Consider the following 27,857-nt stretch of genomic DNA (forward strand, 5'->3'; position numbering starts at 1 on the left):
AGAGAACACAGTCATGGAAGCCAGCAGACAAGGTTTCCTCTTTTCCCAGCTGGGTGACCCCTCTCCTCTACCTCAGTGTCTGTAAAATGTGGCCATGGAATCGTAGAACCTACTATGTAAAGGGTCGTGGGGAGTTTTAATGGGATCATGCATGCAAAGCCCCTACCACATTCAGACGCCTTCCTGGACAAGCCCCTCTTCCCCTGCCTGGGTTGCGGCTTCCCTGTGTGTGAAATGATAGGAATGTCTGGGTGCCTGGGGCTGGGGGTCAGACTTCACAAACTGAAAGCGCCCTTCCAGCTATGCTTTCTTTGATTCTGCACTTCTCTGACCCACAGCGTTTCTGTTGGTGGAGTGGGGTGGGGAGAAAGGGCAAAGAACTGTCTCCATTGGGAACCCCCGAGCCTTGGCTGGCTCCAGCCGGACCCTCCAAGGGTCTTCGTGTGTGCAGGCTCACATTAAGAGTTGGCAGAGATGCCAAGCCACCCCCTCAGTGCCTAGTTATAATAAACCGCTCTTAAGAGCATTCTGCATCCTGCTAGAGACAATGCTGTTTATAATGTCAATTACAGCCAGTCATCTCAGCGGGGAAACCAATCATGAAACCCAGCAATTAAAGTGCAAGGCAGGGCTTGCTGCCTCACTCCCGCCTGCTCCAGTGTGCAGGCTAGCCTGTTCTCATCCCTCTAGATAGCTCCAGGTAGCTAGGAGGGTGATGGGGAGCAAGGGGAGGGGAGTAACACTGTTGGGGTCTGATTCCCTCAGAGTGACTCACTGTCAAGCTCTCTCTGCTGAGGAGCTCTGCCTTGCACGTCCTACACCCCTCTGCCCCCTGTGCCCACCAAAACCCCAAGCCAAGGGTCATTTTCTTTAAGAATGGACACAAACAGATATCCTACTGAATGTGTTCTTGGCCATTGCTGTGGACAACCTGGCTGACGCTGAGAGCCTCACATCTGCCCAAAAGGAGGAGGAAGAGGAGAAGGAGAGAAAGAAGCTGGCCAGGTAACCCTCTAAGCTTGCCCAGGCCCGGGGCTCCAGGACTCCCATTCTGGAATGTCATCCCACTGGTGGCAGAGAGAGGCTTGACTGCCAGTCTGTGTTGGCTGTCCCTCCTAGGAGGACTCTGGGTTTGGGGCTCCCTAAGTTGGGCCTTTCTCCTAATTCCTAAGCATCGCTCTAGTAGGGACCATCGTGAATTATAATAGTCTCTACAATGGTGTCATATTCTCCACCTGTTGGGATTATCTTTTGAGAAGCTGTGATAGGTGGCGGGAGTGTAGGGTGGGGAGAGAGAAAGGCAACCACTCAGTTGGGAAACCCAACTCCAGCTTATGGAGGGAGTCCTCCTCACTACTTTATGATTCATCTCCAGTGTTAGGAAGACAAGACGGGGCCCTGTGTTGTATCCTATCATTGTCTAGACGGGACAGTTCCAGGCCACACAGCTGTCAGGCACTGAGCAGAGCTCCTCCAGGAGCCAATCCTAGAGGAGATACACCATCCTTTTCTGCTCTGGCGGCCCAGGCATCTCTGGAGCTGCAAGAGGCCAATTGCGTGTCAGGCAGAGCAGGTGTGGCTCAGCCCCGTAGCGCTTGTGACTGATCTGTACACGAGAAGTGCCCTGGAAAAAGGAAGATGGATTCAGACCCAGGGAGCCCCCACTGGCCCCAAAAGGCCACAGGGCGGTACCCTCCTACACTGTTCCCTATCACTCCAGTAAACAGCCATTTATTTTTTCTGCTGCTGACTGGCCAGGACTGCCAGCCCAGAGAAGAAACAAGAGATGGTGGAGAAGCCGGCAGTGGAGGAATCCAAGGAGGAGAAGATTGAGCTGAAATCCATCACGGCTGACGGAGAGTCTCCACCCACCACCAAGGTGAGGAGCTGTCTCCTTCCTGGAGCTGTGAGGCTGGTGCTGGGGAGGGAGGGCCAGAGCCTTCCCCGGCCAGACCCCATGGAGAATAGGAGAGAAAGAAGGACACCCAGTGGAAAGAAAGCCAGTGGGGATGAACAGGAGAGCTGGGAGGAGGAAGAGAAGGCAGATTGGCTGGATCCCAGCCATCTGCTGATGTCTTGAAGGGGATATGCAAAGTGACAAGGACCTATTTTCGAGCGAAGTCACTGACTAAAATGCAACTTCAAGGCTACTGCAAGCCTCGTAACTTGTGGACATGTCTAACTGAATTCTTCCTCCTTCTCCCCTGTGACTGTCTAGATCAACATGGATGACCTCCAGCCCAATGAAAATGAGGATAAGAGCCCCTACCCCAACCCAGAGACTACAGGTACCAGTCCCACTGCCTAACCTGGGATTGGGAGACTGGGGGCAGAGATTTAAATCCTAAAGCCACGTGGGAGTGGCCGTGTATTAGGGACCATGGTTCCGGTGTCCCTCCATAAGTACCTTGCACTGCTGAGTGTCTTCCGTCTCTATATTTAAGCATCATCAGTCAGCATCTGGGAGACAGCTTTGTTTCTGCTTTCCTCATAATGAAATCACATTTGAGCAGTGCTTTTGTGTCCTTTCCAAGCTGGATTCTGTGTACATTTAAATTTTTGTTACATTACATGTTGTAAAATCATTATTAATTTATATAATGTATTAGTATGGCATATGTTGCAACATTATGCTCACTTAATATTAATAGTAAATCCCAAATCTGCCTTGCCCCTACTCAGGAGGCAGTGCCGAGTGCAGGGACAGCTGCCACCACAGATGTCCCACTTGTTGCTTTAGAAAATGATTTCAGGTCTCATTATAAAAGGCGCTCTTACTGACTCCATCTTCCTGTGCTTCTATCTGATACATAAATTGGCAGGCAATCTGCTTCTCAAGGGCTTTACTGTCAGAGGTCAGTGGTCTTCCCTCCAGGCTTCACTTCCCAGCTTCCTGAAATCCCATGTCCTGTCCAAGGCCTTGGCTTACCTTCCTCTGACCTAGAATTGCAGATACCATCGCCAGTTTCAAGCTTGAAGTTAATAACATGTGTCAAGGGACTGTTGATTCTACTGACATTTCCTTGTTCCTGTAGGTTAGGCTATATTTGGGTTGTTCACCAAGTTAGGTGGCTGAGAACCTCCTACATTTATGAGCAAAGCTCGGTTTCCCCTTTTGCTTTCCCTCCGCTGGTTCTCTGCTTAGAACACTCACAGGCATCTTCTGTTGTCCTTGGGAACCAGACTCCCTGTGGTCACACCATCCTCACTCCCCTCCTCCTGCAAGGGAATAGGATGTGGTTTCCTGGAGCTTGGATAGAAAGAACAGGAAGGGTGTTTTCATGTGCAGGGCATTAAATAGCCTTTGAAGTTCTTAAAAACCCTTCTAGGGTGAAACTGTTAGGGAATTTCAACGACGTACTAGAATTATTGAACAAATGCAATGGGAGGATCTTGTCTTGATCCTGAAGCAACAAATACACTTTAAAATGACATTTTAGAGGTAATTGGGGGAAATTGAATATGGACTTGGAACTAAATGATTTAAAGTAGTTTTGTTAATCTTGTTGGTATAATATTTTGTAGTTCTGTTTTCAAACTGCTGCCGTGTTTATAGCCAGAGTCTAAAATGTTTACGAGTTGCTTTGCTTTTAAAATATTCCAACAACAAAAAAATGGGACAGAGAAGATAAATGGAACAAGATCAGCAAAATGTCCAAAGTTGTTGAAGCTGGTTTTATATATGAGGTTTAGTATGCAAGACTCTACTCTTGCGTAAATCTTTAAGGTTTAAAATGAAAGACAGTAATAAAACAAATTCCTTAGGGCCCTGAGAAAAACCCTCCCATGGGGCCAGCCTCCAGGATGGGCCTCCCTGCACACACCACAAGGCAGATCTGGTATGAGGGTCTTTTCACACAGGCACCCAGCTGCAGCCAGGCCTGTATGGCAGATACACCTCTTGCATCTTCAACAAAAATCTCAAATTCTATTATTCTAAATACTGTACTCTTGGCTTTTCTCTGTCGCTCTAATGAAATCAAAGAGAAGAATGTTAAAAAAAAAAAAAAAAAAAAAAAAAAAAGGGCTAATAAGGATTTTGTCACCACATTGACCGTCCTAGAAGTGCCTCTAACGTAGCTACCCGGTGGCTCTGAGGACCGGGGGATGCTTACGCTTTCCAGCTGAAAAGCTCTTCCTCCCCTCCGCTGAGGCCTCAGGATTCTTGAGATTTTTGAGCGTGTGTCCCGCTCCCCGTCATTTCTGCTAGTTACATGTGTCTCTTTACTTTTGTGTTGAAACCTCTGGTCCATACCCTGACTGCCCCGCCAAACATACCAGCCACCACTCCGGCCTTTGAAGCCAGCCCCAAGCATGCCCATTTGCACACTATCCCAGGTCTCCAGGTCCTCATCCAGGAGGTCCAAAGGGCAGTGTGCTCTTAAAGCTGGTGGCCCCACACATCGCCCTGCCCCTAAAGGCTAAGTCAGCCTGTCCTTCGCAGCTCCTCCCGCCTTCCCATTTCCTCCCTTCCCTGCCTGCCCAGTCAGCTCCTGGATCCTTTAGTGCCAGGTGCAGCAGAAGTTCCCAGAGACTCCTCCGAAGATCACGTGGCCTGTTGTCTCTGTTCTGGTCAATCTCTGGTTCCCTCCTGCTTCTCTTCTCCCGAACCATGAATGGCGAAGAGCCTGATCTACCATTGTGCTCCCAACCGCTGCCCCTTCCAGGCCGCTGACCCCTGCCATGCCTGGTTCGTGCAGGTACCCCTTAGCAGGCAGCACTGGTGAGCGTTCCTCCTGCTCTGCCTTCAGCCGGGCCACTAGGGAGAAAGGGCCACTGCCAGGGAGCACACTGCCATGCTCTTCTGCTGCCTCCCTGTCTCTCTCTTGCCCTGTCTCCTAGGCTCGCCCCCTGCCCTCTCCCTCCCTCCTGGGCTGTCCAGATTGCACCCAAAGCGATGTATCAGAGTGGCCAAGTGGGAGCTGGACTCCGGAGTACACTCTGCTGGCTGCAGCTTCAGTTGCCCTCACATGACCATGAATACTCAGAGGAGGGGCCTGTTTCTAATTCAACAAGGGGCCATCGAGGCCAGCCACAGCCCTAGAATCCTTCCCTCTGTTTCATCTGAAAAGCTCGCCAGCCAGTTTCAGCCTCCCAGATCGGTATACCCTAATTATAGAGAAAAACCCCAACTCACTGGAAAGAAAATCATTGTGCCCAGATGAGTGGAAGTTAATTCTACCTTTGTTTAATTTATTAATTTGTTTGAGTGAGCGTGTAGATGTTTGCAAGAGCCACTAAGGACTTAAAGTTAACAGGTACACATTTGAAAAAGGAGTGCCACCAGACACTGAGTAGTCAGCAGCGCCTGTGCTGGGGGAGCCTTTCGTTGTTGCAAGGGGTTCAAGGTCCAGGAGAGCCATGAGGTCGTGGAGTCTGGGGGCTTCATGCAGAAGGGTGGTCTTGACTGAGCTTTGAATCGGGGAGTTGGAGAGGCTGAAGGAGTTTTTTCAGCATCGTACAATCATCAGAGATGCTAAGAGTTGGGAGGAACCTTGTAGATATTCATGAACTACCCATGAAGCACTTACTTGTGTGCCAGGCACTGTGCTAGGTCCCAGGGACATGGGGGTCCCTGTGGTGGGCAAACAGGGAAGACCCCCACCCTCCTGGAGCTGACATATCAGTGGGGAGACAGGCAGCAGGCAAACCAACCGAAAAGGTGACATCACATGATGTGAAGATAGTGAAATCAACGATTGTGTTAGGGGATACTCAGGGGTCAGGCTGCTTTGACTGTGTGGTCAGCAAAGGCTTCTCTGAGGACACAGCGTTTGACTGGAGCCTGAATGATTCAAAGGAACTAGACACGGAATCAGAGTGAAGGGCGCTCCAGGTGGAGAGCCTGAGTGCAGAATCTCTTACGGGGGATGCACTGGCTATGGAGACTCCAAAGAGGGCCAGTGTCCCTGAAGCAGAGAGAACCAAGGGATAGTGCCCTGAGCAGGAGGCTGGGGCAGGGCAGGAGGGCAGGGCAAAAGGTGCAGGGCCACACAGGAGACCGGGTCTGATCCAGTGCCCTGGAGGGCTGCCAGAACGTCTGAGCAGAAGAGGCCCTGACCTGATGTCTGACACACCCTTTCAGAGATTCCCTCTGGGTGCTGTGTGGATAAAGAGCAGTGGCGGTCAAGAGCAGAACTGGGGCAGGGAGGATGCTTGTGCAGTATCCAGGCAGAGAAGATGGCAGCTTGGGCAGGGGATGGTGCTGGAGATGCAGAGAAGTGGTCAGACTTGGGGTACATTTTGCAGGTAGAACCAGCTGGATTCACTCATAGCTTAGATGTTGGAGAGAGACAAAGAGGAACGTAGGGTGACTCTGAGGTTTTCTAATTGAGCCAGTGAAGAGAAGATCCCCAATGCAGAAACTATATCCACCACCTGTGCTCCTTGTGCCCCAAGGCACTGCCCTGGGTGTCTGGCCCTTACCAACCAGGCACTCCCTTCAGCTGGTAGCAGACTCTTATGCCCTGCTAGAAACTAAGCTCCTTGAGGACAAGAACTATGGCTTTGTGTTCTCAGCCTTGGGCTTAATACTCTCTAGGCACCAGATCTTACAAATGTCTTTACTTTATGTGGCCAAGAGCAAAATCACAGAAGTGAAAATGAGCATCAAATGGAGAGGGGCAAGGGCTGCCAAGGACCAAGGGCGGGGCTTCGAGTGCTACCCTGGTTTTACTTTGGAATCCTCTGACCTGCCGTCCAAAATGCAGCAGCAACTCCAGAGTGCAGCAGCACCTCACTTCCCGTGCTTTTTCCAATCCTCCAAGAACAAAAATGAGAAAAAAAAGATCCCTAATGTATTCCACTGGCATTTGGGAGTAGAAGACTAGATGGTTCAGTTGCCAACACCAAAATGAGCTTTGCCTGACTTTTCCTGATCTCTCAGCCTCCCTCCACATCCATAGTACCTGCTAAGCATCGCATGCTGTTGAAGTTGTGTTCCTTTACAAATCGGAGTTTGTCCTTGAGAAATCGTTTCCCGTTAAGCACTGTGCCTGATGTTCAGCTGCTCTGTGACTGAATGGACCAGCTAACTTGCTTCTCCCCAGGAATGCAGCTCAGCATGGAGCTTCATAAACAGGGAGGGAGCTCGTACAGATGGAAGAGCCTACACCATTTTCCATTAGGAGCTTCGAATGGCACAAAGCTATAGTAAATAGGGGTTTCTGTAAACATAAATGATTAAAATAAGCACAGAATTACCTGTTATCAAATTACCATGGAGAAGAAAGTGTTGGGTCATTTCGAGCAAAACTGAAAAGAATACAAACACCTAGGCAGGAATTTAAGATCCTTCTCAGTTAAATTTCACTTGAAATATCATGATTTAGGCCAACTCTGGTTTTACTTATTCGACTTTAATTAGAAGACTTTTCTTTTACATACCAAGGGTAGGGTGTCACAAGAACTCCAACTCTTGGCCTGTAGACAGTTTTTCATCTTGGACCTCTCTTCTGCTGAAAAAATATCAATTGTCTTGCTGGTCAGCTCTAATTACCCTAGGGAAAGAATCTGATTGATGCCTGTATGGTACTGGTCCTCCAAAAAAGCCTTGAGTCCCTAAATGCTTGAATGCTTTTTGCTTGATAAAGAATTGCTTTCTGTGCCAGGCATTTTTTCTTTGCAATACCTGGCTTTGTTTGAACCAGAAGAGGGAGAACATGCGGAGGCCCGGCTGCATCCATGAGACAAGCGTCCCATAACTATCTTTCTCCAGCCAGACTAGTATCCCCTTCACCTTCGTCTTATAGAGTCCCCTTCCTTCTGAAGGGTGTGGAAGTTCAATCATCATCAAGAAATAAGGGCTTCTAGTGCCAGGCATAGCTTTTCTTTCCAGGGTTTTCAGCACACAGAGAGAAGGGACAGACATTTAAAATCAGTCATCAAGGCACTGGAGGCAGAGGTTCTGCTGGGATTTGTGGAAAGGTCATTCCCTGGAGCACGAGTACTGAGGAAAGCCGGATGGAGGATGCTATCTGGATTGGGGGTCCTTGTGTGCTCTGCAGAGAGGGAGATGAAGAACAGCTCAAACAGAGAGAGAGAGAGCATGAGGAACGACGGAGCACACAGTGAACTTGTCAGCTCACTAGGGCTACCATAACCAGTGACCACGCGCTGGGCAGCTTAAACAGCACAATGCATCCTTTTATGGTTCTAGAGGCTGGAAGTCCAAAATCAAGGGGTCTGCAGGGTCAAGCACCTTCTGAAAGGCTCTTGGGAATAATCCTCACTTACCTCTCCTAACTTCTTGTGGTTGCCGGCAGTCCTTGGCTTGTAGATGCATCCCTCCAGTCTCTGCCTCTGTCTTTACATGGCCTTCTTCCCTAAGTGTGTTTTTGTGTCTCTGTGCCTGTCTTTATGAGGAGAACAGTAGTTAGATTTAGGGCCCATCCTAGCCCAGAATAACTTCATCATAACCAATTACATCTGCAAAGGCCATATTTCCAAATAAGGTCACATTGCGAAGTTCTAGGTAGGCATGAGTTTGCAGGGAAACTGTTCAACGCACTGTAGTGAAGTGTTCAGAAAATAGTTTCATGTGAGTGGACAGTTTGTTAGGGAATAAAAGGTGGTAAGGATCTGACTGAGAAAGATGTTGAACACTAATTTACAGGCTTCGAGTCTGTCCCATAGCGGCTGCTATGTGCCTGGCACCATTCTGAGGTATAGATGTACTGTTATTATTATTCCACCTTAGATGGAGAAACTGAGGCACAGAGAGACTCAGTAAAAAGCCCACAGCTAGAAAAACAGAGCCAGGATTCTGATCCAGGCGACTGGCTGGAGAGTCTGCTCTTCACTCCCATGTTGTTACTTTCCCCTTCTGAGCATCTTCAACACATTTGACCAGCACAGGATATGCAGTGCTTCCCCCCATGAGCATTGTGCTTGCAAGCGCAGAAATAAGTTGCCTGACTTTCTTCCACAGTAAATGTGGCCACTGGCAGGGAGAACAAAGGCGCTTCTTTAGTTGGTGTCAGTGTCTAAACCTTTGCATGAAGGGCCTGTTGTGGTCAGTAGCATTGCCCTGTTATCTCGACAGCACATGATTTTGTTGTCGTCGTCGTTTTGTTTTGTTTCAGAAATTGGGAAAGTGTTGGTTTTTAATTCCTGGAACTTCCAAGGGTGGGGTTATTTGCAAGGGATTCCACAAGCCAACTAAGCCATATCTTTTCCCCAACCTGCAGCCTAGATAGATGAGTAACACCTGGCAGTGCCCTGTCCTACCTGGTCACCTTTTCTCATACCTTACAACTAGGATGACTAACCACCCCAGTTTGCCCAGAACTAGGGGGTTTCCTGGGATGTGGGAATTTTAGTTTTAAAACCAGGACAAGTCGGTCACCCTACTTACAGTCCCCCTTATTGTGCACTGCCAGCTACGTCTTCTCCAACAGAGATGAGCTGCAGCAGCACCCACAGGGAGATGGCAGAATGTCTGTCTTGGTTGGTACCCTACATTTTCAGAGCCATAATCATGTCTGCCAGTAGGAAGGTCTCTGAAAGTGGTAAAATAAGTGGGAGTGCTGGAGTTATTTAGAATGGTGCTGTTCTTCTTACAGGAGAAGAGGATGAGGAGGAGCCAGAGATGCCTGTCGGCCCTCGCCCACGCCCACTCTCTGAGCTTCACCTTAAGGAAAAGGCAGTGCCCATGCCAGAAGCCAGTGCGTTTTTCGTCTTCAGCTCTAACAACAGGTGTGCAGCGATGGTGGGGAAGGTGGGCTCCTGCTCTCCCTCGTACCAGCCTGGCCGTTTCCTGTGTTTTACCTGAACCTCCGGATGGAGCCTGAGGCTCTCCCAGCTCCCTGCAAATTGTATAAACAGACACTGATTTAGGAAACAGTCCTGGATTTTGAATCAGAAGGCTTGTGTTTTATTTTTCTCTGCACTTTTTGGTTTTTTTTTTTTTTTTTTTTGGAGACAGAGTCTCGCTCTGCCGCCCAGCCTGGAGTGCGGTGGCATAATCTCGGCTCACTGCAAGCTCCGCCTCCCGGGTTCAAGCCATTCTCCTGCCTCAGCCTCCCAAGTAGCTGGGACTACCGGCGCCCGCCACAGTGCCCAGCTAATTTTTTGTATTTTTAGTAGAGATGGGGTTTTACTGTGTTAGTCAGGATGGTCTCGATCTCCTGACCTTGTGATCTGCCCGCCTCGGCCTCCCAGAGTGCTGGGATTACAGGCGTGAGCCACCGCGCCCGGCCTTTTCTCTCCACTTTTTGAAATGTTTAAACTCTATTTCTATTCTTTGGGTGATTACCCTTGATAATTTACTAATTCTATTTAACTTAACAAAATGTGATGTTAAACAATATCAAGAATCTCCTCCTGTATAATAGATTGACCTTAGACTATTTTAACTCACTCATCTGCTCCTTACTTACATGGAATTGTCATTAGTAACTTAGTCCAACTTTTATTTTTAACCCAACAAGTTAGTGAGTCTTATTATCATATAGATAGTGTGTGTTTGGATATATGTACACCTTACCATTTTATTTGTTCACCATTTTTTTATTCATTTCCGTCCATCCTTTAGCTAACATTTTCTTTCCTACTAAAGTACATTCTTTAGAAGCTCCTTTAGTTCCATAATGGCAAATTCACTTGGCCTCTGCTTACCTATAACTGTTTTCACTTCTTGCTCTTGAAAGATAGTTTTGCTGTGAACACTATTTTAGACAGTTTTTGTCCTGCAGCACAAGAAAGGTGTTATTCCACTGTAAAGTCAGGTGTCATTCCAACTATGAGTTCTTTGTGAGTAACCTAACCTTTATTTGTAGCTGCTTTTAACATATTCTGTTGCCTTTGTGGTTGTACAGATTTACTACCATGTGTCAAGGTGTGGATTTCTTTCCATTTATCTTGCTTAGAATACATTCTGCTTCCTAAGCCTATGGATTTAGATTTTTATTTAATGAAAATGTATAGCCATAATGTTTAAATCTTACTTCTTTTTAATTCTATGTTTCTTCCTTTTGACACTCCAATTGGACATCTGTTAGACTTTTTCATTCTGTTCTCCCTATTTCTTAGAGGGCCTTACATATCTTTCATCTCCTTGTCTTTCTGTATTCTGGGAGATTTCTTCAGCTGTATCTTCCAGTTTCTTAATTCTATTTTCAACTTAATCTATATTACTGTCTAAACCAATTTTTTATCTTGACCATTATATGTTTTTGTTTTAGTTGGTTCCATTTGTTGCTTGATTTTCCAGATTCATCACTCTAAATCTAGTAGTTTCTATTGATGCCTCATCTTTGTGATTTAGTCCTTTATTTCATTAAATATTTCAAATATAGTTGTTTTATAGTCTATATCTAATATTTCCAATACCCCCAGTCTTTGGAATCTAAATCACTTATCTGGTGTTTCTTCAGATTTCCCATCTTAGTGGCTTGTCCTTTGGTGCATCCGATGATCTTTGATTGTGACCCCAACACTTCTTCTTCATTTGTGAGAGTCCTGAGGACTAAAGTAGGTCTGGGGAGGCTTTCTTCCAGATGCCCCTTGGAGGTGTTGGCTCAGGCTTTCCTGCCCCATGTCAAGACTGGCTTAACCTGCAATTTCTTGACAGCACTGCTGTTATTGGCTTCCATCCTCAAGCAATTCTGCCTTCCTGGCTGGCTCTCTCTCCATACATAGCCTCAGCTCAGTGGAGGTTGGCAGGAGGGGTTGTTAGTTTGAAGCAGATGATTCTTACAGCCATCTCCTAACTCTCATAAACCAGAATTGTCTCAGAGAGCTTGGCCCTTCGAGGGTTTGGTGCTTCTGCAGCAGGAGGGCTTCTCAGAGCATTTAGTCAACCATAATGCCAGGAGCAGAAGTCTGAAGGCCTGGGTTGAAGCCCTGGCTCCCCAACACTAAGGCTATGTTTCTGGGCAAGCTTCTCCTACTTGGGTTTCAGTGTTCTTACCTGTGAAATGAAGATGATGACACCCATCCCTTCCTTCCTACATTGTTGTCAGGATGAGATGGTGTACAAGACACTTTCACATTTAGGAACCTAGCATTTTTGGTACTATCACTGAGTGCCTAGAAGCTCAGTTGGGTAATTGTGCTGGGGCATGGAAGTGAATTGCACATGTAAAGCTCTTACACAGGAGCAGATCACCTACAGAAAGCCAGCTTGGCCGGCTCCTCAGCATACCCAGCTCCGGGCAGTCCTATTGTTCCCTGTGCATTAGCATAGAGCAGATCTCATAAAGTGATTTCTTTTCAATGATAGGGAAAATAAGTCCCCAAACAAAAGCCAGTTATGAATGTCAGAGCAGGATTTGGGAATTCAGAGATTCTCAAAGGTCTCAGATGTAACCTTCTAAAATATCAAAGGTGATATCTGCACCATGGCGGTGAGGGGTTGTCATTACCAAGCGGCAGTAAGACTTCAAAATGAAGAGGTCACTTGAAGCCAACAAGCACCAGTTACCAGCTGCTGGGAAGAGCTGAGGGGACAGGCTCCCAAGAGCCGACTGCTGCTTCCCCTTATCTGCCTTGACTTGTCTCTCCTCCTGTCCCCCCTCCCATATAGGTTTCGCCTGCAGTGCCACCGCATTGTCAACGACACGATCTTCACCAACCTGATCCTCTTCTTCATTCTGCTCAGCAGCATTTCCCTGGCTGCTGAGGACCCGGTCCAGCACACCTCCTTCAGGAACCATGTATGCATTGCCTGTGTCCTCTGCACTCCTTCCCTCTGGGGCTGTGCCGGGCCCACAGCTTCTGTTGCTGACATCATTGTTCAATCCGGAGCCCAATTCTAGATGTCATAATCAGATCCACAACTGACATTTCATTAAGAGAGTAGGGCTTTGATAGAAAACCACCCTAGGACCACAAACAAGTAAGAGAGCATGTACCCAAATGCTCAGGCTGGCTTGATCATTGGCAAAGGGTAGGACTTCCATTGCCTGTGGATGTTCCCCAGGAAGCTCTAGTTCCCTGCAAACTTGGTAAAATGTGGCCACTGACTACATGCCCTCCCTTGCTCCCAGCATACTCTGACCAGAAGGGGAGCATTGGCAAATAGGTGCCAATGATGAGGCTAACCTTACCTAAAAGAGAGTCTTGGTACCTTCAGTAGAGTACACCAAATGTGAGGACCCACCCAAGGCTCTGTTGAACAACGTTAAAGGCCAGTTTAAGAATTGCTGTATTTCAAAACCTCAAAACTTTGTCAAGTCCAACCAAGTGGGCATGAAGACAACCCACTGATCTAAAGCCATACCCATGCCAAACTACTCTGCACTCCTGGGGCCTGCTTGGTCCCGGGCTATCTTGGTGAGGTTAGCAGGTGTTGGCCCCACCCCTGATCCATCACCTGAAATAGAATAAGTATGCAGTCCTGCAGCCGGTCCTCAGCCTGTGCAGACCTCACCTGGAGGATGCACCTCCCTTGCCCCAAAGGACATAACCCAGGAGTAGATTTCTACCATCACAGGAAGCTCGCCAGCTCAGTCCCACCAACAAGAGCGAAGCATTTTTAATCTCCCTGCAAAAAGACAAACCCCATTCTCTGTCCTTTTGACAAGCATCTCAGTGGTCCGATTTGGGTTTGTAAGTAAATTGGATTAATGGGAAAAGCATCCAGCCAGATGCTGCTCAGATCCAGTACCAGCTGAGGCCAGCCCTGGAAGCTCACCTCACTTATCTGGGGGCTTCAAGGGAAGCCGCTGTGCTGCCTGAGGCTAGCCCCACCTCAGGATCGCTGTGTGCGTGCTGCTCGCCCCCCCTTTCCATCTGTGTCCCTGTGCAAAGGCTCAAGTGCCATGCATCTCATTTTGAAGTGTGGCCCCTTTTCTGGTGAACATCCACTGACCTCTCTTCCCATCCTGCTTTTCTCCCTTCCCCATCCCATCCTCACCCTGTTCCTTTTTGTTTTGCAGATTCTGTTTTATTTTGATATTGTTTTTACCACCATTTTCACCATTGAAATTGCTCTGAAGGTAAAGCCCCCATCCCCCTCTGCTCCTCCTGTCCCCCTTGTGCCAGCACCAGGTCTCTGCCGCTGTCTGTCGCTAACACACATGCTCCTTCCTGTTGGTGTCGGGTTCACTCTCAGAGCCACTAATCCAATTATGCTTATTTTTCAGATCCTAGGCAATGCAGACTATGTCTTCACTAGTATCTTTACATTAGAAATTATCCTTAAGGTAATGCAACCTGGGCAATGCATCCTCTGTCGCTTTCTTTGTGTGTCTCTGCTCTGTCTGGCTGGCTCTTTTCTCTCTTCTGTTTCTTTCACTCTCTCTTTTTTTTACTCCCAAGCCTGAAATTGGAAAAATGAGTGCCCCTCACTTTGTGTGATGCACTTTGCCCAGACTCAGAAGCCAGGAGCAGCCTACCCCACTGCAGCCCCTCCCTCCAGCCACCCCTAAGCAGTCCGTGCCCTGGAAGGGACACGTGTTGGCTGTGCCAACATCAGGGCTGCCATTTCACTGGTTTGGGCTGCAGCCGTCAGCAGCGCCAGACATACATGCCCACACGCACCAGCTCTGGGTAATTGATACCTGAGCCCACGTAGGACTCTCCTTCCCTCCCCCTGCTCCATACACTCTGAAAGTGGGAAACCTCCTGGGACGTGAAAGAATCACTTCGGCTGCTGTCTTTGGATGCCCGTCCTTAGCACCGTCATCTGTACTTGCAGCAGACATTGGGTCTAAGCTGGGGTTAGGGGCACATAACAGTGATCACAGGCCTGCTGTGAGATGTGGAGCTGGTCTCCGAGCTGAGGGCTTTCAGCAGGTAGCTATAGACTACTGTCAACCCCTCAGTCACCTGCTGCAAAGCTTTGTCACAGTGCCCCTTGCCCTGAGCGTGGGGGAGGGAGGACTGTGCTGGAGAGCTGAGTACAGCGGGGTGAGAGCAGGTGCTGCAAGGAACCTGAGCACCCAGCCCCCAGCCCCTAGCCCTCGCCTGCTGCTGGCCCAGCTCAGTTCTGCTAAGGGAACTGCTACAACATTGCTACCCTCAGAACAGGCAGAGCCCACCACAGAGCAACACTGGGATGAGAGAGAGTGTGCCTCCATTTTTCCGGTATATTTCTGAGTCTCTAAACCAATGCATGGCCAAGCCAGTTCATCTGAGAGTCAAGGTGTGAGTTCCATGGCCTCAGGGAACGTGTGCTCCTCTCTGAGCAAGGGGGTAGATTCTACCCTTTCCCCAAACAGAAGGACTAAGGCTCTGAAGTCCATGCTTCAGCTTTAGCTTCTTCCTGGGAGACTAGGCTGGGACTCCCCCTCCCAAGGAGTCCAGAATCCCTTGTCATCCTATCGCTGTGGCCAGTGCAAGCTGAAGTCCACACCTGACCGATGCCACTGCCAGCTGCAGACCTTTCCTTCCCTGATGAGACTCCCTCATCATGGCCCAGCTTGTTGATGGACATGACAGTTCAGTCACATCCAAATACAAATTGAATGGGGCAGTTTTTGTGTGCCTTCCCCTGTGTCCTTGTCCCCAGGATACTCAGGTGTCCCCAGTTTCCATCCCTGGTTCCCGCTAGCCAAGTATGTGGCTCAGATTTTTCTTTTCTGCTCATGGAGAGTAGATCTGACCAGGCTCTGGCTCCTGGAGGTCGGGAGAGGGAACCGAAAGTTGTGTGGCTGCACTAAGGTGTGCTGCGGCAAAACCTCTTTTCCATGGTGAGCTGCTTTGATTCCTGGACTTCAGATGCAGGGAGGCACACAGACACCAGAGGTCTTTCCTAGGACAAGAGAAGCTCTGAGGCCCAACTCTCAGTGCCCTTCTCCAGAGCTGCCCTTGTGGATTTCAATGGTGCTATTTCTCCTTCGGGATTGCCATACAAGCCAAAGTGAAAGGTCTCTTTGCAACCATTGTCATGGCAAGGTCCTTCCCTCCCCTCCATCCCCTCCCTCTTCTACTCTCTTCTGTGCTCAGCATGCTTCTCGATAGACACCCCAATGCCGGAACACTTCCCTGTACCTCCTTCCCACTGGGTCCCTCTTCCTGGCCTAAGGCCCAGTGTCATGTCGTGGCACAGATGACCGTGGCTGTCCAAGGGGGACATTTAGCACAAGGAACAGTGGAGGGGCCTGGAGATGTTTGGCCTTAAAAAGGAAAGGCTTGTAGGCCCACAACAGTTGCTGAGTAATATAAGGGACTGTCACATAGAAGAGGAAGAAGGTAGAATCAGGACCCATGAGTAGAAATCACATTAAAAAGACAGGTTTCCTAACTAGGAGAGCTGCCTGGAGAGGCAGGGATGGCCCATGGTTGAACAGAGAGCTTTCCTACCCTTCCAGGCAGAGCCAGCGAGCCACGTCCCATTCCTTTCCTTCCTCAGGATAGAAGCACCCCAGCAAGGGCCGCTTCCCAAGTAATGGTGTAGAATTAGGCAAGCAGGACCCAGGTGGCTGGCAATCGGAAAAACAGGGTCAAAGAGGGACAATTCGCACTGGGTACCTGAGCCTGGCTTTTCCTGATGCCCTGAATGGCACAGATGACTCTCAAGTGAATGCTCTGTTTTCCCCACGTCCGTTTGCCCTTTCTTATACAGCCACTCTTCCTCTGGCCCTGGGTGCACACTCCCACCGCCCCCATATGCACACACATGCACTTGCTCAAGTGTTGGTCTCATTTGAGGGTCCCCAGACGAAACAGGAGCCCAAAACCAGAGGACAGAGTCGGCACTCTGAGCCTCGTTAGTCCACCCCCTGAGGAATGCTTTCCGCCGAGCACAGAGGGTTCTGTCAGAGTTCAGTAGTAGCCTCGGAAGATCCAAGCCCGGAGCAAGAAGAAATTGGACCCGGTGCCTTCCTAACACTAAAAGCGAGGTGGCTGGGGAAGTACTGGGCTTTCTGCAGGCACAGAGGGCTCTTCAGTTAATGTGAACTATGGGAGCCTCCTGAGTCCAGTCTCTGGGGGTCCCAGGTCTTCACTGAGAGGTGAAGAGGCGAGCCTTCCAGACGGTGGGCCTTCTGGAACTATACTCCCTTGCATCTTTTATATAATCTACCCACTTCTAAAAATCATTGCCCAGCACAGGTGCCTGAGTCCTGTGGGACCCCCTGCTGCAAGAGATAAATGGAAAGAATTAGGTTGCAAGAGCTATTTTTGCCCATTTCCCCCTGTGTTTGCTTTTGAATGGCTCTGCGGACACTCTGCCCTGGGCACGCTCTGATTCCAAAGAGATTAACTGGGCCCCAGATGACCAGGGAGCCTCGCTCCCCTTCTCCACCGTCAGTTCCACATTTTTCCCTTTGGCCGATGCTTCCTGTCTGCTGCCTGTCACCGCCCTTATCCTGGATAACCACGGACCCTTATGCAAGTCGGCAAAATGAGAAAGGCTATAAAGGCGATTTGTTGAGCGCCTGCAGTGCACAGCTTTACACCAGGCTCAGAGGGTGGTAATAATGGCCAAGTCCTGTAACAGTCATCATCATCTTGTGTGTTCTCTTTTAAAAAGTTTCCAAAGGGCTTTCACAAAGCCAGGGGATAGTTTCCTCACTTTATGATGAGAGAACAGAACTTTCCTCATCCAGGAAGCATCCGGAATACAAATCCAGGCTGTAGTGACAGCTCAGCCTTTTATGGGTCTCACTGCGTGCAGGGTGGGTCCTAAGTATTTTACACAGAAGTACCCGCTTGATGCTTACAACCCTGTAGGGTGGGTCGTATCCTCGTTTTCCAATGAGGAAACAGAGGCACTAAGGGAAGTTGAGTTTCTTGCTCCAGGCCACACAAATAAAATACCATGGGGCTGGGATTCCAGCCCAGGCCGCCTGGCCTCAGAGCCTGTGCTCTTAGCCACGGAGCCTCATAGCCCCTCTGATCACACAGTTTTTTGCCCTTAAAAAACTCCAGATGCAGTCTAGAAGCAAGACAGGAGAATTGAGTTTAGAATAGTTGGCATCAATCGTCAGCACCCTTTGAGGCCAGGAAGGGGAGGTATGCTAATTGCCAGAGTCACCACTGGAACTTCTCACCAGGCACCAGGGTGACCAGCTGGCCTAGTTTGCCTCAGACTGAGGAGTTTCCCGGGATACAGGATTTCTGGTGATAAAGCAAACCTGGGCAAACCAGGATGGCTGGTCACCCTCCTGGGCATGCCCCCCCACCCCCGCCCCACTCCCTGCAGATGCCCGATGCTCTCAGCTGGCCTAAGGACTCAAGCATTCAGAGAAGCAGTCGGGACATGTGCTCCCAGCCCGAGAGCATCAGGAAAGGACCCTACAGGCCCGAAGCCACGGACTTGGGATGTGGAACAGCGGGAAATTAGAATGGGATGGTGGGGCCCACGTGAAAAGGCTTTGAATGTAGGACTAAAGAGCCTGGCGTGGCCTGGCAGGTGCAAGGAGCCACCCAGAAGTCCTGGGCTGGGAGATTCTTGGGCGATTGTGTGCATGGTGGCAGAACTCATTTCTCGGCACCATATTGCCGTCTTTGTCCTTCCTGTTCCCCGTGGATGGTGCTTGGGACTTGCCCAAGGAATGCTGTGGGAGGAAGGGGTGGTGTGAGGGGTCTCTGGGCTCGGGCTCGGGCCACTCACACTGGTGTTTCTCTGTCCCTCCCTGCAGATGACTGCTTATGGGGCTTTTCTGCACAAGGGCTCCTTCTGCCGGAACTACTTCAACATCCTGGACCTGCTGGTGGTCAGCGTGTCCCTCATCTCCTTTGGCATCCAGTGAGTGGACCCCCTCAGCCCACGACGGGCCATGCTGCTAGCAAGGGGTGCCAGAGAGGACAACCAAACCCTGGAGGGCCCGCCTGCAGGGCCACCGAAGTGTGATGAGAGTGGGGTGGGGCCTCCGAAGCTGTACATGGCGGCTTTGAGTTCTTGGATCCGTGTCCTCGGTGGTCTGACACTTGGGGCATGTTGATCAGGCGCGAATATGTTTAAATACCTGGGTTTTGCCATGACAGGCGGGGCCAGGCTCAGCTATTAAGAAACGGTTGTCCCCAGGACCTTCCTGCCTCCTCCACCACGGCCCCAGTGCCCTAGGCTGACCTTCAGCAACCCATAGTCTGCCACTGCCATGGCCTCCCCTGACCTGGACCCTCTTCCCTTTCTCTCCCCTCTCTCTCCAGCCAAAGCACCTCATGTATGAGTGTATGTGTGAATGTGTATATATGTCTGTGTAAGTGTGGGGTGTATGTGTGCATGTGTGTGTATGTGTGGGGTGTGTGTATATGTGTATGTGTGTTTGTGGATGTGTGTATGTGTGTATGTATGCGCTTGTATGCATGTGTTTGTGGGTTTGTGTCTGCATATGTGTCTATATGGGTGTGTATGTGGATGTATATGTGGATGTATGTGCATGTGTGTGTGTGTGTGTGACTGTATATTTGTGTCTTGTGTGTGTGCGTGTGTGTGTGTGTATGTGTGTGTGTGTTTCATTTCACTGGGCTGGGGTGCAGTCTGGGTGTGAGTTCTCAGAGCTCTCCAGGTGACTCCCCTGTACAGCCAAGGTTGCAGACCTCGTTCAGGTGTGGAGGATCTGATTACTAGTTTCTACCAAGTTCTAACAGCTGATAGTGTGAATCCTACACTTTAACTTTCAAAGCACTTCCACATACACGTTCTTCTATGGTCCTCACACACACACAGCGATGGGGGAGACATGGCAAGTGTTATTATCATCATTGTATAGATGGGAAATTTGGGGTTCAGGACATCATGGCACTTGCTCAAGGTCACACCTATGGTAGAGAAAGGCCTAAGTCCCATGGTTCCTAGATCTCTCCTCCCAAGCGTGTTTTCATGGTCGGCTGAGATCATGCAGGGACCGGGGCCTTGGGAGAGACCCTTGTCTGTGATCATCAATTATATTACCCCGTATTTTCTGCCTGGGAGCCTACAAGTCTAGATTTGAATCCCAGCGTGGCCACTCAATCACTATTTAACCTTGAACGAGGAATTCTTCCTCTTCAGCCTGTGTGTTTCCCATCTGACCTTTAAACCCCTTCCGTTGTAATTCAGTGCAAGCTGACTCCCTCCCAGAGAGACTGTAGGAGACACAGTGATAGACAGGAGTGGCCTTTGCATCTCTTGGAATAAAAGAGCTATGCACCAGAGAAATCGGATCTTTCCGCCAGCCCCTTCTTGAGCACATCATCCTGACCACACAAAGCATGAAATCAGCACTTGCTGGCCTGCCATTCATTGTTTAGGTCCCAAGGCAAGTATGAGGCTCTCTAAAAGCTTGAGAGGCTGTCTGAGGTAGTTAGCCCGTGAGGGTTAGGATGTACTCCACGGCTGCTCACCGAGGTGGTATGGTTAGTAAGCCCCACCTGGGTAGGACGGACAGCTCCAAAAACCATCCAGGCATCTTGCTCAGGGGCCTGTCTCCTGCTGTCTCCATCGCACTGGGGAAAAGCAGTTTCCTGAGACTCCAAGAAGCTCTGGCTTGGCCTCAGCATCCCAGGAGTGTGGAACCTGTAGTGCAGTGTAGGAGCCAAAGGGCCTTCTGAAGGGTCACTGAAAAATCAACCGACAAGAGAAAGGTTAATTGGAGAAAAAGCATTCACATTTATTTCACGTGTATACACAGAGCCTTCAGAATGCAGACCCAAAGATACAGGGAAAATTGTCCATTTTTATGCTTTGGTTCCAAAAAAGTATGGACAGCCATGTAGAAATGTGACTGGACAAGAAGGGTAGGATCTAACGTGAATGGACTGAGTGGGGAACCCAGCAAGGCCTGTCTCTAGGTTCTTCGCCTCTCTGTGAAGCATTCCTTCCTTCTGGGCTGGCGACAGGATCCTGTCTGCAATAGGAGTCTTAGGATCTACACTCCCACGTGGTAGATCTGAGGATTTTTTTATGGCCAGTTTTTATACAGAAAAGCAGAGGGAAAATTTAAGTAATATTTTTAGGTTGTGTGGCTGGCTTTGAGGAAACGGGATTCTGGGTTCTGGCTTCTTGACCCATCTTGGAGAAGGGGGATTCTAGTGTCTATGGCTAGCCTCGGAGGAGAAGGGGACTGAGACAGGAGGGCAAGAGAAGTTCAGAGAAAAACTTGTGCTTCCGAGACTGCTTCTAAGGCAGTCATTTCGGGGTGGTGTTTCCTGAGCCCCAACAGTAAAGCCCACCCTTCCTTGGAGTCCTGAGTGTGCTCTGGGTGGGTTTTAGGTGTAGGTGCCAGGGGCAACTGTCTAGGGTATGTGTTTGGAGATAAACACTACGAAATCTCCTCCCCATGCCCATCACCTCCAGCCACAAGACCCGAGATCCCACCATTAGTACGGCATTCCTTTAAGTGTAATGATGTCTTCAGCAGGCATCATGATAAAAGGTACCATTTAGGCAGTTTATCAAGCACACGGCTAGGTGATTTACATGGAACTCTTATATAACCCTTGCAGAGACCTTCTGAGCTGATTACAGACCCATTTTACAGATAAAGAAACTAGAGCTCAGAAAATTGAGGAAATTTGTCCTCAGTGCCTTGGCTAGCAAGTGCCTGTGCTGGGCTCTGAATTCCCATGGCCTCGCTCTGGATTTCTTCTGTGACACTGTGGGTGCCCCTGCAAGTAGCACAGTACATTGCTAATGACCTGCGTTGAGCCACTTTGCGTATTATTTATTCACCCAAAGGAAAGCCCCAGGGTTATAGGCGAGCTCCAGGCTCTCACGGGGTGGGAGACAGGAGTAGAGAGTGGTCCCAGAATGCAAACGTCCCCAAGATGAGCTTTACATTTTCTCAGGTTTGCCTGGGATTCACCTGTCAGGACACTCCCTTACCACATTATTTTTGCTCCCCCCAGAAACAGGAGGAGCTTACTACCCTGCCTGTTTCCCTCTCCCAGGTCCAGTGCAATCAATGTCGTGAAGATCTTGCGAGTCCTGCGAGTACTCAGGCCCCTGAGGGCTATCAACAGGGCCAAGGGGCTAAAGGTAAGTTGAGGGCATGGGTAGGGAGGCTCCGGCCAGCCCACTGGGGAGTGGGAGCTCCACAGAGGTGAGGGTTGGGTTGGAAGGAGGAGATGATGGTCAGGCCAAGTGGCTGCCATGTGGGGTCCTGGACACTGGTACCACTGCATGTCCCGGATCCGTAATGAACAGAAGAGTAACAGAGGCAGTCATCCAAAGTGTCTTCCCTAAGCAGAACCAAAGGGAGATCCCATGAAACCCTGGGCCCTGCGGTGCCGCCATCCCTATATTCCTTCTACTGTAAGATGGGAGGTTAGCAGGGCTTTTGTCCTTGTAGTCACAGAGAGCCCAGTGGGGGCCTTTGCATCCCATTAGGGTCTATCACTTCCCATGTGACTCTCGGAGCATGGCTTTGCCCCCTCTCAGCCCAATGACTCCCGCTTGTGGCAAACGGGCTGCCCCTGCTACCTCCTGGAAAGGCTCCGGGCATCTCCTGAAGCCACGTCTCTCTCCCCTTCCCTTCCCACTGCAGCATGTGGTTCAGTGTGTGTTTGTCGCCATCCGGACCATCGGGAACATCGTGATTGTCACCACCCTGCTGCAGTTCATGTTCGCCTGCATCGGGGTCCAGCTCTTCAAGGTAAAGTGTGGGCTCCGCTGTGGTCCTGCTTCCTCCCCTCCCATCAGCATTCCCGGGGAAGGGAGCTGGCAGATACTGGACGAACAAGACAGTGGCCTGGGCCAGACTTGGCCTGGATGTAACCTCCACCTGCAGCCCAACTCCAGCTTCAGACCAGGGGAGGGAGGCGTTAGAAGGAGGTATCGGGCCACCAGGCCAGAGGCCCCTCACGCTCTCCACTTCACCTGCCCTTCAGGTCACTGCCCTTCCTTCTAGAAAGAGAGGGAGAGGGACTTGCATCCTGTGGAAGCTCTGTGTCAGTCACTTGCTTAAAGCCTGCAGCAGTGACCTATTACCAACAGCATCACGTCCCTGCTACACCACCCAGCTTTCAGAGCCCCGCACCTGTCAAAGTCAGCTCCCGCTGCTTCCTGCAGCACCCCTCGGCTACAACGAGGCCAGTGCCCTCCTTGGATTCTGGTCTTTTTTGTCCTCACCCTTTTAGTTCTGCTTTTCTCCCACCTAGAGCATTCTCCCCTGCCACCCCTCCACTGTGTAAACTCCCATCTAATTCATCCCTCTGAGTCCAGCTCCACTTCTCCCTCCCTGGCGAGACCTTCCTGGAGAGTACAGCTCCCATGCACCCGAGCTCCCGTTTTTGCATTGCAGGGCTACTTGCAGCACTGGCATCTGTATTCACCACTGTTTTGTGCATGGGAGTCAGGCCCTGCGCATCTGGATTCTGCACTTTTAGTTTTTTTGTTTTGTTTTGTTTTGTTTTGTTTTGTTTTGATACGAAGTCTCACTTTGTCGCCCAGGCTGGAGTGCAGTGGCGCGATCTCAGCTCACAGCAAGCTCTTCCTCCCGGGTTCACGCCATTGTCCTGCCTCAGCCTCTTGAGTAGCTGGGACTACAGGCGCCCGCCACCATGCCCGGCCAATTTTTTGTATTTTTAATAGAGACGGGGTTTCACCATTCACAGGATGGTCTCCATCTCCTGACCTTGTGATCCGCCCACCTCAGCCTCCCAAAGTGCTGGGATTACAGGTGTGAGCCACCGCACCTGGCCGGATTCTACGCTTTTTGTCCCTGGCACAATGCTGGGCTATGGAGGTGCTCACTAATTGTTTTTGGATTGACTCATTGATTACTGAACATCTCTAATACTCTGTTCTCTGCCTTCCAGGGAAAGCTGTACACCTGTTCAGACAGTTCCAAGCAGACAGAGGCGGAATGCAAGTGAGTGGAGGTGGGAGGGCAGCCAGGGCCACGGCCAGTCAGCCCCAGGAGGCTGGAGGCTTGACCAGAAAGGAGGGACAGCTCAGTTTCTAAGACCGCAGTGGCACCTGGACTTTTGCCTGTGTGTAATCTGGCCTCGCTGACACAATGTGTAGCATTTTTTCTTCCTGAAGTTTCTACCCACTGAAGCTCCTCCCATGGCTGGAACTGTGAAGGTCAAGCCAGGCAGTCCCATCCCACCCAGCATTCAGGGTGACTGGCAGGCGTGAGGGAAGATGGGAGACCCCAGAGTAAACTGCTTCTCCTTTCTCAGGGGCAACTACATCACGTACAAAGACGGGGAGGTTGACCACCCCATCATCCAACCCCGCAGCTGGGAGAACAGCAAGTTTGACTTTGACAATGTTCTGGCCGCCATGATGGCCCTCTTCACCGTCTCCACCTTCGAAGGGTGGCCAGAGTGAGTATGCAAACCAAGGCCTCATGAACCCTGACCTTCGAGGGCCAGTACTGACTTTCCAGCGCAAACCCAAGTTTTGTTCATGTCCCGCACTCCTTCTGGAGGTCATGTTTACCTGGGTCCTCCCCAAGCAGTGAGGTATCTTTCTAGAACAACTCACAGTCCACTGTCACTGCTGAAACACAGACTCTTCCTTCTCTAGAAAGTGTCAAGAAACTCCCACCAAAAATGACCTTTTTTTAGCCCTCTTTCCAACCTCAGCATGAGCCACAATGTCAGAGGTCTCTGTCATTACCCTTATGGCATCTGGGAGTTGGGTGTGGGGAGAGCTTCTCCAGGTGCGGGCCCTGTGGTCACCATAGAATTCAAAATTACCACTCCCAGCGTGCCCTTCGTTGGGGTAAAGATGGCTGAGATATCTTTATTAACTGGACCCCAGTCTCCTTAGGAAAAGCCTTGCCTATATTTATAGAGGATAGTGAGAAAGGGATGGAGGCCTGGGCCCCACGTCCTCTGCTGAGGCAATGCGTTTGTGCCTAGAGCAGCCCATGGCCCTTGCACACTGTGTCACCTCTACCAGGCACCTTCCCATCAGGTCTTTATATCTTTGTATAGACACCTGTTTTTCTCCCAATGTGTATTCCAGTGAAATTAGAATCTGAAAGTCAGAAAATTCTAAATGTTTCTAAGTCAACAGCAATGCATGGATCTTAGGTGAGAGTCATCATTATCATGCGGTAAAATATAGGTGACAGAGAATAACCAAGTGCTGTGCAGGGCTACGGAGGAAGGCAAAGAGATAATCCCTGTCCGTGAAGAATAACAAGCTCCATGGGGCATACAGCCAGGCTCAAATGAATGGCATATGTATGTAAACTGCTTAAGTCTAAAACCAGACCATTGGTGATGATCGGAGTAGCATGGGTCATGTGAGTGCTTTATCTAAGTGGATATTTGCTCTCGGAGAGATTTATTCTACATTCCCTCTAACATCCTCTGAGTCCATGCCAGTTTGCAAAGCTGTCTCAATATTTACCAGTATTTCCAGTATTTGAAATCAATGCCCATGACTCATGTTACATTTAAATAGTTCTTCACAGTTGCAAAACACCTTCCTATACATTATTCTAACTTCCCTGCAAGGTAGGAAAGTCGGGAATTATTGTCTCCAATTTACAGATGAAGAATCTGAGTCTCAGAGAGGTTAAGAGCTTTGCCCAAGGTCACACAGCCAGTAAGTGGCCGAGCTGGGACTCCAGCCCAGAGCTGTCTCCTGCACCCTGATCCCTGGGATCCCTGGAGCAGTGGTGCCATCCTTCTGCAGAGGGGACCCTGCTTCTCCAGTTCCCTCTGTGGGACCTGTCTCCTCCTGCAGGCTGCTGTACCGCTCCATCGACTCCCACACCGAAGACAAGGGTCCCATCTACAATTACCGCGTGGAGATCTCCATCTTCTTCATCATCTACATCATCATCATCGCCTTCTTCATGATGAACATCTTCGTGGGCTTCGTCATCGTCACCTTCCAGGAGCAGGGGGAGCAGGAGTACAAGAACTGTGAGCTGGACAAGAACCAGGTAGCTTCCTAGGAAGGAGCAGAGGGAAGCGGGGCCTGTGGAGGGAATGGCAGCCTGCGCCCACCCCGCAGAGGAGCTGCATCAGGGAGAGGCCGTGCAGATACTGAGATCGTCTCTGCTTCTCAACCAGAGTGGGCTCTCGGTCTTTTTGAGGGACCTGTGCAAAAGAAATGCATATTCCCGCAAACCCCAGATCTGGCAAATGTGCTCAGCCAACAAATATCTATGAAGCTTCTACTTAAGGATACTCTGAAAGGTTTTGTCAAAAAACAAAAAATCCCATGCCCTATCTAGAAGTTAACAAGTTAGAAGGACCCAGTTGGGTCGGCACCATTGATACGGAGGAGAGAGACTAGAACTATGAGGGAGTGAGGGCTTTGGGGTGGGGAACAGGATGGCTTCAGGAAACCACTCTTATATGGTTTCTTAAGTAAAACCCAGAGGACTCTGTGGGAGGTGGGGGCAGGAAAGAGGCTTAAGTGGGAGTGAGATGGTGATGCCAAGTATCGTGACAGGTTCTGGTAGCCGTGGAGAGCTGGCAGTGCCGTGGCTGAGTCAGGAAGCTGTTAGGGTGGGAGGTGGGTGTAGTGCCTCAGGTCTGTTCCCCAGCTCGGCTCCCCCTGGGAGGAGTCCGTGGGGAAGCACATCCCTGTCTGTGAATACGGAGTGCCCACGGGAAGGAACGCAGCATGGTGTGCCCCTTGTGACCCTCACCAGGCCAGCCAATCCCCTGTGAGTCTTCAAGTCTACATCTCAGGCGTAGACTCACTCTGCTGGCTGCTGCATGGACCCTGGATTGAAAGAAGACAGGAAAGAGGGGAGGCCAGTTAGAAAGTGGAAATGAGAGAGGATTAGACCCCGATCTAATATCAGGTTAATGATGGTAGCGATGGAAAGAATAGGAGGAGGTAAAAGCGTTAAGGCTCAGGCATTGGACAGCGGGGCTGAGGGTTTCAGAAGATGCCGGGGAGATTCCCCAGTTCCTGATCTGGAAGCCTGGGCAAAGTGCAGAGAAATGGACTGGCTCTTTGCCAGAGTCCCAAGAATCTAGTTAGCCCAGAATCTTCTTCCCTGTCAGTGAACTGTGTTTTTCCATCTTATGGACACTGGCAAATAAGAAAGATTGATTTAGTTGGCCAGGCTCAGTGGCTCATGCCTATAATACCAGCACTTTGGGAGGCCAAGGTGGGTGGATCACTTGAGGCCAGGAGTTTGAGAACAGCCTGGCCAACATGGCAAAACCCCATCTCTACTAAAAATACAAAAAATTAGCTGGACGTGGTGGCACGTGCCTGTAATCACAGCTACTTGGGAGGCTGAGTCAGGAGAATCGCTTGAGCCTGGGAGACGGAGGTTGCAGTGAGCCGAGATCATACCACTGCACTCCAGCCTGCTGGATTTAGGACAGGAAAAAAAACCGAGGAGAGAAGTACCCAAGGAAGGTCTGTAGCATGGGACGTAATCAGTGAGAAGCCCAGCTGTCAGTGGGTCAGCAAGCACATTCTTAGCGATGCCGACTCCCGGCTGAGGCACATGAAGGCATCACCAGGCGGAGGAAAGGAGATGTATGGTCCCTGCCTAGGACCTTGATATGGGGATTTGACAAGAAGGGGCTCTCTGCTTGATTAAGGGGGCCGTGGAAGAATCGAGACATTTTCCAAATAACATCTCCCACCTGTAAGTGAGCCAGAGCAGCCAATCTGACTTCTGGAGAACCCCACCCCACAGTGTGTGGTTTCATTCACATCCCACACTTCTCTGCCAGCTCCCCCCACACCCTCCAGGTAACTAACCCCACTCTCCCCATCCTCCACCACCCTCCCAGCGACAGTGTGTGGAATACGCCCTCAAGGCCCGGCCCCTGCGGAGGTACATCCCCAAGAACCAGCACCAGTACAAAGTGTGGTACGTGGTCAACTCCACCTACTTCGAGTACCTGATGTTCGTCCTCATCCTGCTCAACACCATCTGCCTGGCCATGCAGGTCAGTCCAAGGGGGAGCACAGCCACGGTGCTGCAGGAGGGAGGCGTGCCATGGGGATGGAAAGCGTAACGGAGCGGCAGGCAGCTCAGTGCATCGCCTTCCTGGCCGCCAAGGGAGGCAGCTGGAGAAAGACGAATATTCCCTGTCAAGGA

At 50.1% G+C, this 27,857-nt stretch overlaps 1 protein-coding gene across 36 annotated transcripts in view; it reads left to right on the top strand.

Moving 5' to 3' along the window:
* CACNA1C (calcium voltage-gated channel subunit alpha1 C) overlaps positions 1 to 27,857 on the top strand; it is a 742,107-nt gene that overhangs the window by 624,710 nt on the left and 89,540 nt on the right. For 20 of the 36 annotated variants that reach the window (XM_045366394.3, XM_045366391.3, XM_045366401.3 and 17 more), the window contains exons 16-28: positions 891 to 1,005; positions 1,759 to 1,879; positions 2,219 to 2,288; positions 9,564 to 9,696; positions 12,527 to 12,656; positions 13,881 to 13,940; positions 18,531 to 18,637; positions 21,763 to 21,850; positions 22,359 to 22,466; positions 23,632 to 23,684; positions 23,998 to 24,144; positions 25,520 to 25,721; positions 27,547 to 27,705. In XM_045366394.3, coding sequence (XP_045222329.2) covers positions 891 to 1,005; positions 1,759 to 1,879; positions 2,219 to 2,288; positions 9,564 to 9,696; positions 12,527 to 12,656; positions 13,881 to 13,940; positions 18,531 to 18,637; positions 21,763 to 21,850; positions 22,359 to 22,466; positions 23,632 to 23,684; positions 23,998 to 24,144; positions 25,520 to 25,721; positions 27,547 to 27,705 — 1,493 coding nt within the window. Of the gene's footprint in view, positions 1 to 890; positions 1,006 to 1,758; positions 1,880 to 2,218; positions 2,289 to 9,563; positions 9,697 to 12,526; positions 12,657 to 13,880; positions 13,941 to 14,087; positions 14,148 to 18,530; positions 18,638 to 21,762; positions 21,851 to 22,358; positions 22,467 to 23,631; positions 23,685 to 23,997; positions 24,145 to 25,519; positions 25,722 to 27,546; positions 27,706 to 27,857 lie in introns of all 36 variants that reach the window. The other 16 variants (XM_045366396.3, XM_045366393.3, XM_045366400.3 and 13 more) reach the window with 2 other exon arrangements.

Source organism: Macaca fascicularis, chromosome 11 (assembly GCF_037993035.2).
Source record: "Macaca fascicularis isolate 582-1 chromosome 11, T2T-MFA8v1.1".
NCBI lineage: Eukaryota > Metazoa > Chordata > Mammalia > Primates > Cercopithecidae > Macaca > Macaca fascicularis.